At 41.5% G+C, this 15363-nt stretch overlaps 1 protein-coding gene across 15 annotated transcripts in view; it reads right to left on the reverse strand.

Moving 5' to 3' along the window:
- AIG1 (androgen induced 1) overlaps nucleotides 1-15363 on the reverse strand; it is a 242098-nt gene that overhangs the window by 118700 nt on the left and 108035 nt on the right. The window contains exon 4 of one of the 15 annotated variants that reach the window (XM_027056737.2): nucleotides 2708-3670. The exons of 13 other annotated variants lie outside the window; for them this stretch is intronic. In XM_027056737.2, coding sequence (XP_026912538.1) covers nucleotides 3398-3670 — 273 coding nt within the window. In that variant the 3' untranslated portion in view covers nucleotides 2708-3397. Of the gene's footprint in view, nucleotides 1-2707; nucleotides 3671-6536; nucleotides 6685-15363 lie in introns of those variants that run through there. One more of the 15 variants, XM_027056746.2, reaches the window with a different exon arrangement.

The following is a 15363-nucleotide window of genomic DNA, read 5'->3' on the forward strand; positions in this document are numbered from 1 at the left end:
ACTTTTGCAAAGGCTCAGTTTCCTCATCTATAAAAATGGTGTATATGGCACCTGCCTCGTAGGTGGAATTAAACAAGTTATTATGTGCAGAGTGCTTAAGGAACATTTGATGATGAGTGAAGCATCAAAAAGCAAAGATAGGGTTAAACATCTGCCTGCAAACCAGCAATGCAGAAAATGAACAAAGAGAAACACATAAAACACCTGGCTTTTACTCTGTGGGAGTTTCTAAATGTAATCTTTCCCTTCTTTGTGATGTAACAAATGTGGAAAGCTGCCTGTTAATATTTACAGGCACAGTGAAAGCCTTAGCAGGATACACATTTTTTCCATATTGATTTTGCTTCACAATTGATGCTCTACCCAGTTTCTCTGCTAAGTCCAGTTTCTCACTATATTTTTTGCTATAGGTTAATTCCATTTTTTTATTGTCTTCCGATAAAAACTGATTTAAAGCACTATGGTAAGTCAATCTAAAAAAGGCATTTAACAGTTTTCTGTGGTTGAACACCCACTATTCTTCCTGTATCAAAGTTAACTTCTTTCTGCAGTCTTACATTCTTCTGCTTCCTGGGCTCTTTCAAACACACAGAGGGTTTAAATCTTATTTGTTCTGTAACTGATACATTCTGAAACTTTACTGTACTCCTTAGATCTACTCTCCCTGTGGGTCTCTGATCCTTTACTACCCTCCACCTTCCCTTGGTGATTTTCTATGTATATATCTTGCAGAAGCTCCAGAGAGAAGATTGATTTCTAATCATTTTCTTACGCACACAATTATTCACTTGGCATTCAAGAAGTAATTATTGAGCACCAGTGTATTCCAAACTCTGCTCCCAACTTCCAGGATGAGCAGTGAACACACAGGCAGGGTACCCCCCCTCCCCCCACCGGCCCAGAGCAGGTATTCTTGAGTTCAAAGGGAGACCATAAGAAAATGAAGCAAATGAACAAGGTAATTTCTGACACCATGTGAAGGAAATCACACCATTGTTTTTTTTTTAACCTCCCTTCCTCCCTCCTTCCCTCCCTTCCTCCCTTCCTCCCTTCCTCCCTTCTTTTTCTTTTTAATTTATATCCAAGTTAGTCAGCATATAGGGCAATAATGATTTCAGGAGTAGAATCCAGTGATTCATCCCCTATGTATAACACCCATTGCTCATCCCGACAAGTGTCCTCCTGGATGCCCCTCTCCCATTTAGCTCATCCCCCCACCCAACACCCCTCCAGCAACCCTCAGTTTGTTCTCTGTATTTAAGAGTCTCTTATGTTTTGTCCCCCTCCTTGTTTTAATATTTTTGCTTCCCTTCCTTTATGTTAATCTGTTTTGTATCTTAAAATCCACATATGAGTGAAGTTATGTGATATTTGTCTTTCTCTGACTAATTTTGCTTAGTATAATACACTCTAGTTCTAACCATGTTGTTGCAAATGGCAAGATTTCATTCTTTAATTGCCGAGTAATACTGCATTGTGTAGATATAGATATAGATATAGATATAGATATAGATATCTTCTTTATCCATGCATCCATTGATGGACATTTGGGCTCTTTCCATACTTTGGCTATTGTTGATAGTGCTGCTATAAACATTGGGGTGCATGTGCCCCTTCGAAACAGCACACCTATATCCTTTGGATAAATAACTAGCAGTGCAATTGCTGGGTCACAGGGTAGTTCTATTTTTAATTTTTTGAGGAACCTTCATACTGTTTTCCAGAGTGGCTGCACCAGTTGGCATTCCCACCAGCAAGGCAAAAGAGATCCTCTTTCTCTGCATCCTTGTCAACATCTGTTGTTGCCCGAGTTGTTAACGTGAGCGATTTCGACAGGTGTAAGGTGGTGTCTCATTATGGGTTTGATTTGTATTTCCCCGATGATGAGGGATGTTGAGAATTTTTTCACATGTTTGTTGGAGCCATCTGGATGTCTTCTTTGGAAAAGTGTCTATTCATGTCTTTTGCCCATTTCGTCACTGGATTATTTGTCTTGGGTGTTGAGTTTGGTAAGTTCTTTATAGATTTTGGACATTATCCCTTTATCAGATATGTCATTTGCAAATATCTTCTCCCATTCCATCGGTTGCCTTTTAGTTTTGCTGATTGTTTCCTTCGCTGTGCAGGAGCTTTTTATTCTGATGAGGTCCCAGTAGTTCATTTTTGTTTTTGTTTCCCTTGCCTCTAGAGACATGTTGAGTAAGAAGTTGCTGTGGCCAAGATCAAAGAGATTTTTGCCTGCTTTCTCTTTGAGGATTTTGATGGCTTCCTGTCTTAAGTTTAGGTCTTTCACCCATTTTGAGGTTATTTTTGTGTATGGTCTAGGAAAGTGGTCCAGGTTCATTTTTCAGCATGTGGCTGTCCAGTTTTCCCAACCCCATCTGCTGAAGAAACTGCCTTTATTCCATTGGATATTCTTTCCTGGTTTGTCAAAGATTAGTTGGCCATATGTTTGTGGGTCCTTGCTATAACAAACTACCACAAACATGGTAGCTTAAAACAACACAAATTCCTTGAACAGTTTCTGGAGATCAGGTGTCTGCCATGGGTCTCACTGGGCTAAAATCATGATGTTGTCAGGTCTACAGTCCTTCCTAACACTCTAAAGAAGAATATATTTTCTTGCCTTTTCCAGAATCTACAGAAGCTGTATTCCCTGGTTCATGGCCCTTTCCTCCATCTTCACAGCCAGCAGTGACCTGTTGAGTCTTTCTTTTCTTTTCTTTCTTTTTTTTCAAGTTTCTTTATTTATTTTGATATAGAAAGTTTGAGCAGGGGAGGGGCAGAGAAAGAGGGAGAGAGACAGATCCCAAGCAGGCTCTGCACTGTCAGCACACAGCCTGACGCAGGGCTCAAACCTACAAATGGTGAGATCATGTCCTGAGCCAAAATCAAGAGTTGGACACTTAACAGACCGAGCCACCCAGGGGCACTCCCTATGGAGCGTTCCTTATACCTCATCGCTCTGACATTGACTCTTCTGCCTCCCTCTTCCACATTTAAAGGACCTTGTGATCACACTGGGTCTAAATGGATACACCTGGATAATCTCCTTACCTAAAGACCAGCGGATTCTCAATGTGCAGTCCAGCTACATTCTTAACTCCGCCCCTCCGCTGTGTAACATAACAAATTCATCAGTTTCAGGGATTAGGGTGTAGACTTCTCTAGGAGCCATCTGCCTGTCTACCACAATGATCTAAGAGGTACTATAATTTTAGCATCCTGTTCGCTACCTACATAGATGTTTAATAAATTCAATATTTAGGAAACACTTCAGAATTATAACATTTACTTCTTATTAAATCATTACAGCAAGAGCTGTGTTTTCTTTACTGAAGAATCAGTGAGGGGTGGAGTGGTTTCAGCCAACCTTCCAGGTAAACACAAAGTTATCTCAATGCAGGGAGAGGCTCAGGGCCCATGCCACATGAGGCCCTGGAGGAGAAGCTCCCTGCATTTCACTGGCTTCTCCTTTGGGACTGGCTTTGGCTGGATCACTAGCGCAGGACCATGGGGGTGACCGTCCCTCCTCCTTAGCAGTGCCTCTGCCCGTGGCTTCCTGAGGGCTCCACCACCTTGATTTCTGTTGGCTGCAGCAGTTTTCTTGAATTATAAAATGGAGGGGTTTTTTGTTGTTGTTGTTGTTTTGTTTGTTTGTTTTAGGACCCTAGAATAAAGAAACTGAATTTCAGAATAGCTGGGGGAAATATCTGAAATGGTTGAGAAGGTTTTTTGATTGGTGAATGAGAGATCAGAGTTTTATGGGGCTGCTTTCATGCAGTATGAATATGGAGAGTTTAATTTTTAATTTCTGCAGTGTTGCTCGGGTTTATGATGCCACTATTTTGCTGGATGCAACCGAAGCACACTGTTCTTCCTCCTCACTAAATTACAGCCTTCTGTTCCTCAAAATGTCTCCTAAGAATTAAGCCTTGACAGTCTAACAAGACCTTGCATCACTGGCCCTTCCGACCCCCCGATTATATAACACAGTTGGCTGCTTATGTGTCACTTTGCTTCTTCTGTCTGTATCCATTTTTTTACTCTGGATTCATGGCTGTGTTCTCCATGCAACTGAGAGCTCTCAGCATGAAGGGGGGAAGTGGCCCACAGCTCTTATTTCGCTTGTACTTCTGCACAATGGCTACAAAGTTCTGTGGCCGAAAGTTCCCGAATTTGGTTATCTTCATGAAGGGTGTTGCTTGAAAACGCTGCAGAAAAATATTAATTTTATTTCTTAGCTAGCTTTTACCCGCACAACCCAACACAGGCCAGGCCCACCAGAAAGGTTTGGGAATTCGATTTGCAGAGAAGATTGCTAATGCCAAGCCACATTTGAGCACTTGAGAAGGTCAGCCCTACTCACATGAAGGTAAAAAGCTGGGCAGTGTCTTCCTCAGCATGCTTTCTCCAGATGTCATTCTCACCGACTTAGATCTAATTAGAAATTACCATTCGCACAGGCATTTTGATTTCTTTATAGAACGGCCACTGAAATCTCTGACCTAGATGGTTAAAGCAAATCTGAAATATCTTAAATTAAAGACATGCCTCTACCAACTGCAGTTCCAAGAGGGAAGAATCTTTTGGGTAAAATAAAAACGTTACATTTATGCTTAGCAAAAGGAGCTGTGAAAAACTGGAAATTTATTTTCTGTTTCCTCTCTATTTTTTCATGAAACCCATCCTAAGGATTGAATAACAGCACAATCTCATTGATTGTATGCTCTGCTCCCTTTGGGATTTGAGAGGAGGGAAGATCCTACCTTCTATGGCTCAGAAGGTGAACTGTGTGAGTTTTTATTCTGCTGGAGAAGTCCAAAAAACTGGTCACACCTCAGCTTTACCGACAGCTCCTTGGCCAATTACACTGTGTTTATAACACAGATTGGAAGTGCTTGTGTGTGCGTGTGTGTGTGTGTGTGTGTGTGTGTGTGTTGTAATGGTTACAGGAAATCTAAATTGAAACTTTGCTACATGTAGCTATAATGTTCACTTAGATAATTGCTTTTTTGTAAACAGTTTCTTACAAAGTCTCAGCTTGCTGCTATGGAAGCAATGACATTAACAGAAATAACACTGGTGCCACAAATCTTCAGGGATTTTTTTTTTTTTTAATGGAAAGGAAAATTCTAAAACTAAAAATATACTTTTTATTTGCAACTATGGGAATACAAACACCAGAAAAACACAAGAGGACTGCATAATTGGGACATGGGAGGTATGCTATCTGGCAGTTTTAGGGCAAGGGCAGTCATGGGATGGAATCTAAGTCTTAGGTCATTACAACTTGGTCAAAAAAGAAAAAAAAATCTGCATTCACAAAAGAGATGATGTCTGGGAGGGAGTGACAGCTTCCCCAACTTGTTCCACCACACACCCCTTCGTATTACCCTTATGGGGTACAGGGTGCTCACCCTAACACCTCCTGAGTTTATAGTGCTTATGACCTCATGCGCCTTGTCCCTTTAGCATACAGTTTTTAAAGTTTATTTATTTATTTTCTGAGAGAGAGTGTGCGTGTGTGTGTGCATGAGTGGGGGGAGCGCAGAGAGAGAGAGAGAGAGAGAGAGAGAGAGAATCCCAAGCAGGCCCCATGCTGCCAGGGTAGAGCCCGACATGGGGCTCGATCTCATGAACTGGGAGATATGACCCGAGCTGAAATCAAGAGTCTGACGCTCAACTGACTGAGCCACCCAGGTGCCCCAGCACAGAACTTTTTAACGCAGATAACCACCTACTGCAGAGATACTATCCCTTAATTCATTAATTGTTAATCTTAATTGATATTGATTTTGCAGAATCCATGAAAAAATGTACAAATCTAAAAGTACTGAAATCTAAAAGAAATACCCTCTTCTTCATTTCAACTGTGAACATCAACACCAGTTGGATTTGAAGGCATCTAAGATCAGGTCCAGCTCATTTAAATCGGCCTCTATTAGCAAAGACAATGGAATGGTTTTCTGCATGCTTGAATGTAGTGATCTTACGACTATAACTATAAATTACTTACATCAAAATGTTGATTCCTAAAACTGGATTATAGAAAAATTTTCTTCCCATTAAGGAGCACTGTATTTTTATTTATTTTTTGTCTTTACATCTTTTGCTTTCCTCTGGATCTTAAAAGTTTTAGGGGGTTATAAAGAGAAATGTCACTTTCTATATTTTAAATCCACTGTAAGGCTAAGAGAAGTTTACACTTAAAAAGCAAAAACTTGCCTGGGTTGCTCTTATCAAATAGATATTTGCCAACAACAATTCCCCTGGAAACTGGGGAAGAGGAGAACAGGATTCATGCCCTCTGATAGCAGGCTGAAGTCCCGTCTTCATTTACAAAGTTGGATATATTCTATCAAGATTGTTTTTATTCCATTAAATTTTACCTCAGCTAATTGGTTTAGCAAAATAGGATTCCAGATTTTTGTAAGAGGGAAAATATGACAGTTAAAGATTGAAAACTACCTTGAGAAAGGGAAAAAAATAGTTGTTACTTAAAATAGGTCCAGAATGACCCTGTGCCAGACTTACATCAGCGCCGTGCTGAAGAAAGTTCTATTTACAATGGATGGTGAAGAATTCAATTTTAATTTTTGCAGCTTGAGCCATGTCACATATGTGTCTATGTCAGCTTTCCCTGAAGTCTGGATCTGACAATCTGACTGAATCAACACTGTACTGTTAAGAAACAAAAATAAAAGGCAACGTTGTGGCACAACACAGTCAGATATCTGGGTCAATGAAAAGATTCAATAGATGAATAGATATAGACAATGACTAATGATTTACAGGAATGAAATTATAGAACAATTACAGTGTATTTCCATTGGCAAGCTTATCAAAAGTTGATTCTTCAAGTACTTTCGCGATCCATAAATTCTCATGGTTGATGGTTTTTTTTTTTTTTCTTTTTTTTTTGCCCTGGAATCTGTAGTTTATTAAAAACTTTAGTTTGGGGAATTTTTTTGCTGCTGGCAGAAGAATGCACGCATGCCCTGGGGTGTTGTAACAGCACATTAATGCAACATTACATTAATCAATGGCACCACAGACATATACGATTTTAAAAAGAAGACAAGTACAAAATCCACATGTGTGTTGTCCGGGCAAGTGAGATTCTGACTTGGCAAAACGTCACATTCCAAGTTCAGCCATCCTGAAATAAATCCAATTTGTACACTTTACATCAACAACAGAAAACACTGATTGAGCAAAGGTAAGGTATTTATGCATCCATCATTTATCACCGGAATAGATAATGCAAAAAGAATGAGACATAGTGCCAAAGAGAAACATTCCTTTAAAGTTAATTAGTAAGCTTCTAAAGATACTTATCAAAAGGGTAATCCAGGGAGACCTGCGTCGATCAAGCCAATCCAACAGCTCTGTGCATACAACAGGAGCCAAGCCACAACCACTACAGCTTTGAATACCTGCCAGAATGTCACCCTTATGTGGCTCTGTGTTTCTATCCACAAGAGGCTTGAAGGAGATTATCTGGATCATTTGTAGCAAGCGGATTTCACATTTTGCCACGCAGGCTCGGGTTCATGGCTGGTCTGCTCAATCCTTTAAGTGTGGACCAGGAATGAAGTCACACGTGAGCTCATTTTCCAAGGAGACCAATCTACCTGCCCCATGGCTCTGGAGACTAGGACACTGGTTCACGGGGCACATGAAAAGCACTGAAACTCTGAACTGAAGATCTTGCAGTGACTTCGGACTAAAGTCTGTGTGAGGCATGCCTCGCGTGAAGGCAGTGAAGATACACTGTCGGAATGAGGAAGCAACTCAGAGGTAAAATATATGGACAGTGGGTGGGCAGCCTAATTTCCATTATTTGAGGTTCTCCTTCCACTAGACAGCCTTGGATTACTTGAACTCTCAAAATAACGCCTTCCGCTTTCTCTTATTTTCACCTTAAAGTCTATCTCTTCTCTCTGGAACCCTTTTTCTTTGTTCTTATCTCCAGGGCAGACATGTTTCTTCACCATTCTAAGGAATCCTTCACCCTTGCTCTCAACTTGGACTCCCCACATTGTTCAGAATCTTGTTCCATCCACTGTTTCTATGGGAGATTAAAGATGGCTATAAATTCTTCGTTGTTCCTCTTACTGAGAGATGGAATCAAGGTCCCTTCCCCTTGAATCTGACCTTGCTTTATGGACTTGATTGACTGATAGGATGCAGAGGGAAGTGACGCTCTGGGTTTTTGAAGCTAGGCCTTAAGAAGTCTTGCAATTTTGCCCGGACTTCCTGGAACACTTCTTTGGGAGCTATGAGTGGCCATATAAGAAGCTGGACTACCTGAAGAGATTGGCGAGGCCAAAAACAGGTGCTCTGGTCAACTGCTCCAGCTCAATACTACTGTCCAGCCATCCTTATCGAGGCACAAGACATGTTGGCTAAAGACCACTGAGCAGTAGAGCACTTCACTTCACAGAGTAAAGACCACTCTGTTGATACCATGTGGAAAAGTCACCCAGCTAAGCACTGCCTCAATTTCAGATCTACAAAATCCTGATACGGTACAGTTGTTGTTCTTGAAAGTCACCAAGTGTTGGGGCAGGATGTCATGCAGCAATCGATGCTGGAACAGAATTCCCTCTTTTTTTTTTTTTTTAACGTTTATTTATTTTGGGGACAGAGAGAGACAGAGCATGAACGGGGGAAGGGCAGAGAGAGGGAGACACAGAATCGGAAACAGGCTCCAGGCTCTGAGCCATCAGCCCAGAGCCCGACGCGGGGCTCGAACTCATGGACCGCGAGATCGTGACCTGGCTGAAGTCGGACGCTTAACCGACTGTGCCACCCAGGAGCCCCAGAACTCCCTCTTTTTAAATTTTTCCTTTAAAAAAATCAATTCTTCATCTTTTACCTACAAAATCTGCTCAGTTCTTCCCAGTGTTAAAATCTTCCCTCAATCCCACCATGTAATACAATAAAGCTCTGCTTTCCTCAATGGTAACCATCTTCAAAAGACTAGTCTCTACCACTGCTTCCGTGTCCTCATTTCCCACTCTTTAAACACACAGCAATCTGGTGTTCACAATCTCCATTCTAAAATGGCAGGATTTCAATGTTGGAAGGGACCTGAAAGGCCGCCTCATCCAGCCATATGTTCACTCCTAAATTCCCCTCCATAAGGTTCCTTCTTGGTAGTAGGCGTCTTGACGATGCTCTAACAACTCAAGGAATGTAGCACTTGGTGCCACCCAAGGATGCTCATTCTATCTTTGGATATCTGAGATTATGAGGAAGTTCTCTCTGATTCTGCACAGAATTCTGTCTCTGTAAATTTTCTATCCATCAGTCCTAGTTTTCTTGCTCCTAATTTTATAGAAAAAGCCTAACCTCTCCAATATGGAGACACTTAAAAGCATCCAGGTAGGACATGGATTAGGTGGTGGCAGTGGACCCGGAGAGAAGAGAATGTATCTGACATTTATTCAAGCTGAAGACATTTTAGTGTTACTGAAATCTGGATGCATCTTAAAATGGATGTGTGAAGTCACAGGGTGAACCTTACAGTCGCTTTTTATCTTTCTACAGTGTAATGTAACTTAAGTCTTGAGCTGCCATTCTATTTAGTTAAGGGAAATGTGGAGACAGTGGAGACAGAATGATAAAGCATAAATGGTGGCTTAGAGTATGGACTGTGAGGTCAGACTGGCTGCAGTATTCTCTGGCTATGTGACCTTGAGAGACTCAGCTACGAAAACTCCAGCCACTTTCGGGGAAACTCATTCATGTTCAGTTATTTCATAGTCAAACTCAGAACTCCAACAATCAAATTAGGGTTCTGCCCTTCCTTCTCTTTTTCCTGGGGTACCGTCTAAATTCTAAGAAGGCCCATATGTGTCATGGCATCAGGAAAAGCCATCTAGTCTGTTAGCCCCAAATCCTGCTAACCCTCCTGGGGACCCATACTGCTTTTGCTGCTGACGTTGCTTCTGTTTCCACAGCCTCCAGCACATGGAATCCACATCACATATGCTGATGGTGTCCCTTCTGCAGGACACCAAGGCCTTTGGGCATCCCTCCCAGGGCAGCCTCTGGGGACACAGGCAATTTTAAGATGTTTTCCACGTACCCTGGATATCTCAACCAGTCATTGCTGCTTTTCCAACCCACCATCATGCTGCTACAAGATTTCCCTATTAGGCGTGGCTTCTACCAGAGTGACGACTGGACTCAAATCCTGGTCCTCTGGGATTTCCCCAAACGGTTCTGGGGTTTCTGTTCCTTCCCATCTCCAGGCGCCAGGGCACAGCATACCTTCTCAGGGTACTTTGGCATCTCGACTGCAGATCCTTCTCCTACCAGAAGCTAAAATGTCCTCTCTTGGGAAACAAGATGCATCTCAGACCTCACCCTTCCTTCTCTTCAATTATATTAAATTATCAGGCTTTGGCTCTTGATAGGCAAAGCAAACTTTGAAGCCAGTTTTTAAAGTTTTATATTTTTAAAAATTCTGTCTTGTAATTAACAAAACAGAACAGAAGAAAATAAAAACCAACCGTGGCTCCAGATGAGCTGTTTGGAGTCACGTGGCCCAAGTGTAGCAGTCAATAGCCAAAAATTTGCCTCTTTGCTTTCTGCAATTAGTTTGTCCCTTTAGCCAAAAACCTCAGAGATCTGAGGTAAAAAAAAAAATTACCAAGACGGAGAAAACATAGCATTTTAAAAGTCAGTCCCATTATAACTACACTTGATTTGGTAGTGCTTACTTTGTTCCTGAAAGCTGTAATTAAATTAAGTCGATGATACATCTTACATGAGTGGCACAATAGGAGTGAGGGGAGGAAGTAATTCAGAGGTAGTTTCTATGCAACTTGGTATGATGGAGTGGTGAAGAGGGCACAAGCCAGAAATGAGTAACCTAGATTTAAATCCTAGATGTCCTAGAGCAATTTACTAACTTCCTACACCTCAGCCCCTCGTCTGTTAAATACTGATAGTAATAACAATGAACTCATAGGATGTTATGAGGATCACAAGAGTTCATTCGTGGAGAACATTAAGGAGGTGTCTGGCACAAAGTAGATAATTAAGTAGCATTAGTTACTGTCCTGTGTTGGATGTGGAGAGAGGTATAGAACAGAGGGAAAGACAACTCCACTGGTCAGATTTACAACTAACTTGTTAGTCCTGAGCTGGAACTAGAAGCATGTTCTCCTTCCTCCAAATCATTACGCCCGTCCATGGAGAGCCTAGACTCACAAGACATGGATAAAATGCAAACCCTCCTTAATTACATCCTCTTGAAACCTAGTGGGATGGAAAGTGTCCCCAGCTCCTCACCAAAGAGGAGAAGTAAGGTTACTGGTTTTCAGCACTCCAGGCAGAGCAGAGGGTGGGGGAGAGGTCCACAGCCGATGGATTTCTACTCGGATTGAGAGAAAAGCAGCATCCGCATCTCTCAAATGATGTGTGGGGTCCCCTCTACTTATGAAGCCTCTGGGGCTAGTCCTGACTATAACCAACTCACAAAATCCTTTATAATATATAGCTTAAAGTGAACCACATATTTAAATTTATGGTTTGCAGTGGTGCCTAAATCAAACTGCTCCATTGCAATGAAGTTATGTGGGAAAGCTTTATTTTTATGGCTAACACACTTCAGTTACTTGAGGGAACAGTCTAAGGACCAAAAGGCATTTCATAATGAAGCAGTATTTGCTTGGGCTTCTTAGTGGAATTGTCCTGTGGACCTTTTGCAAATAAAATGATTCACTTTATGGGCTGGAGTAGCAAGGTGGATGGTTGTGACATTTACTGAGATGGAGAACAGGGAGGAAGGTAGGAGTAGTCCAAATTTCAGTTTTGGATGTGTTACATACAAAATACGTAGGAGAAATGTGAGTGGAGGCATTAGGCAGATCTAGAACTCAAATGAGATATAAATATGGGAGTTTCGTTGACTTTTGTTAGGAGAAAGCAAAGAACAGGAAAAATGCCTCCAGGAGAGATTGTAGGAAGAAAAGAAAATCCAGTATTGGTCCCAAGACACCACAATATGTAAACATTGAGGAGAGGAGGAGCCTGCGGAGAAAATGAGAAGCAACAGCCAGGAGAAAACCAGAGGCCAAGAAGAGAGAGTGCCAAGGAAGTACAAGTGGCTAGCTGGGTAAAATACTGCTCAGAGAGTTGAGGAAAGTGAGGAATCAAATGTGGCCATGGACTTGGTCAATGGGAGGTGAGTGCAAACTCTCATGCTGAACTGAAAGCAGTTTCAATGGAGGGGTGAGGCAGGATTCTGATTCAGAATCAGTTACAGAGTGAAGAAGGGTCAGGCAGTGGAGACAATCTGTATAGACAATTCTGGAGAAGCTCAGGCTGAAGGAGGAGGAGAGAGAAAGCAGAGATAAGAAGCTCTGTGATCGTACAGAGTGCCGAGAATTCAGTAGACGGGCAGGGACAGAGAGACGGATGTTGTCATATCAAGGACTCATGTCGTCTTTAACATCACCTGAAACCATCCTGCCATTTTCACACTGATGTTGTTGTCGTGATCCTCTACTCTAATAAAACAGGCCTTTAAAAAGTGTTTTCTCTATTCTCCTCAGCAGTGAATTCATCATCTTATCTATGCTTCAACTAGGAATTTATGCAGCTGACTACCCACACTGATGTCTCTGTGCTCCAACACCACATCTGGACACGGGCATCTCATGTGGCATCTCAGCAGTGTCTCAAAAACAACATGTTCCTATAAAGAGCAGGCATTTTCTCCGCCAGGTCCTCTTTGCTCCCCTATTTCCTTTCATGGAACATCCAGACACTCACTCTCAAAACCCTATTTTCCTTTTCAGTCATCGGGAAACTGCCTCATATTCCCTGGCTTGGAGACTTTCTCTTGGTGGTCGCCTGCCCAGACCACCTTCCTCACCACTTCCATCTGTCAAAAACCTACCCATCCTTTAAAGCCACAAAATTCTGCCGATCCTTCCAATTTGGTGGGATCTTCCCAACAGTGAAGCCTTCTTGTGTACCTCTCTTCAATTAGATTTACTTGAGGGATTGATTGTCTTATCTGCCTGATTAGACTTTAAACGTCATGAGCAGGGGCCTTATCTTACTCATTTTTGCATTGCTTGCATCACCAGATACAACAGGCACTCAGCAAGGTTTTGTTGAACTGGCTTAAAAGTAAATTAATGAATTCTTTAGATGAAATGAGTTATTTCCAGTTGTATGCATGCAAATAAATAATATGCTGGAAACTTAAGAATGCACTCAACTGGAGGACAGAAATGAGTTCATATGAACATCAGAGCACTGCCAAAAATCGCTTTTCTTTCCTGGAACAAGTATTTATGTAACTTTTTATTATGGTATGGAATATTTCAAATATACCTAAAAGTAGAAAGAATAGCATTATGAACCCCCATGAATTATTAGCTAGTTACAAAAACTCACAATATTTTCCCAATCTAATTTTGTCTATTTATCAACCCCGTCCCATTTTTTTTTTCCTGGAGTGTTTTAAAGCAAACTCCAGACATCATATCATTTCACTTACATACCCCTCAGCAAATATCTCTACCAGATGAAGTTTTGTTTTATAATTTAACCACATGTCAGACCTAATGAAATGAATTCTAATTACTTAATATGATTTAATATCTAGTTTTTTGTTCATATGTCCTCAATTTGTTGCAATCATTTTATTCAGAGAATGCTTAATTTAATACTTATAGCCCATTTTAAGGCAATTTAGTGGTAGGCATTAACTCTTGATTCTTTTAGCATATGTGCTGGAAGAGGTTAAGGAAAAAGGAGATACTCAATTTTTGAATTACTTAGTTTCCTTGATTCATTTCCTTTCCTCTTCAGCTACTGCTGCTTTGGATCTTTTTCATTCTCATGTTTACGAAAACATGAGAAGGAAAAGAAAGGGTGACGGAGGCTACTGTCTATTTGTCCCCCCATATCTTTTGTCTCCTTTCTCTAGAAGACTACAGTATCGGCACAAGGCTAAAGACGATTATTTCCTAGACCTTCTTGCAGTTAGAGAGCCACAAGACCATGCGACTTTTTGAGCAAAAGTGATTGTGTGGAATTTCTGGGTCATGCCTTTCACTGGAAAGATGTGTGCTGTCTCCTCTCTTACACCCCCTTCGTCATGGCTTAAATGCAGATGTGGTGTGGTAAGCCATCTGCCACCACACAGATGATGAACAACCTTAGAGGATGCAGAAGCAACCAAATGAAAGAGCTTGGGCCCTGGTTGACCTCATCAGGAAGAGTTGGCCTGCCAACCTGCAGACCACCAGTTTTAAACTACTGTTATTTTGGTATCTGTTACAACAGCTGTTCTGATATCTTAATTACGTTAGAAGGTAAAACTCAACAATGTCCGTATTATAAATCGAACGGAAGCTTTCTAAAAATCTAATGAGAGTTTCTGTTTCCTACATCACAGTCAAATGTTCTCTGCATATGTTTCCAGTTATTACTAGCTATCATTCTGTCTTGGAGCATGCTAATCAACTGACCTTAGTTAACTGATTGTATACCACGACAAGCAGCAAAGTAGAAAGACTGGCTAGATTTGGTTCCAGGCAAACTTATTTGAATCCTCCCTTGCCACTCCCTAGCTATGAGGAAGTTACTAGAACCACACGACACTTTAAATACCTGTAAAATGGGAATAACAGAGCTCCTTAGAAGATTAATTAGGGAGAATAAATAAGTTTGTGTATATCAGAGGAGCAAACACAGTACTCGGCACAAAGAAGTATCCAGAAAAGGTTAATTTCGTTTCCTTTGGTTCTCTGTATACGTAAGTCACAAGGGTCTGATGATATTTTCTGATAAGCTACTACTGCCATAGCCGTTCAGGTCTCCGGCACTTGTCGGAACCAGCAAAATTTATTGGACACTGCGTAGGAGCCCTGGGATTTATAATGCCGGTCTCTTCTTAAAGGTTGTGAGAGAAACCGTAGAAAACACTGGCGAATGAAAATCTTCTCCCAAGGATTATATGGCTGCTTAGAAAGGATGTTGATAAGCGGTGCCTTAGCGAGGGTAACACTAGCCGATAGAGCACACTACTCTCTCATCTCAGACAACAGAGGTTCCTAAAGCATGAGGCTCTGCTCCATCCAGTTACCCAAGGGTCCAGACTGGCAGAGTCACCGACCAGCCTGAAAACATGGGATGGGAAGATTATGTGGGTGGTGTTTACAGGCCAGGCCAGGAAGTGATTTCATAACTTCCACTCACATTCCACTGTCCACAAGTCTAATGTTGAGACCTAACTGCGAGGGATGCTGGCAAATATGGTCTGGTGAGCACCCAGGAAGGAGAGAAAGAAATGTGGGGATCGGCTAGCAGCATCTGCCAAAAGCA

This window comes from Acinonyx jubatus, chromosome B2 (assembly GCF_027475565.1).
Source record: "Acinonyx jubatus isolate Ajub_Pintada_27869175 chromosome B2, VMU_Ajub_asm_v1.0, whole genome shotgun sequence".
Classification (NCBI taxonomy): domain Eukaryota; kingdom Metazoa; phylum Chordata; class Mammalia; order Carnivora; family Felidae; genus Acinonyx; species Acinonyx jubatus.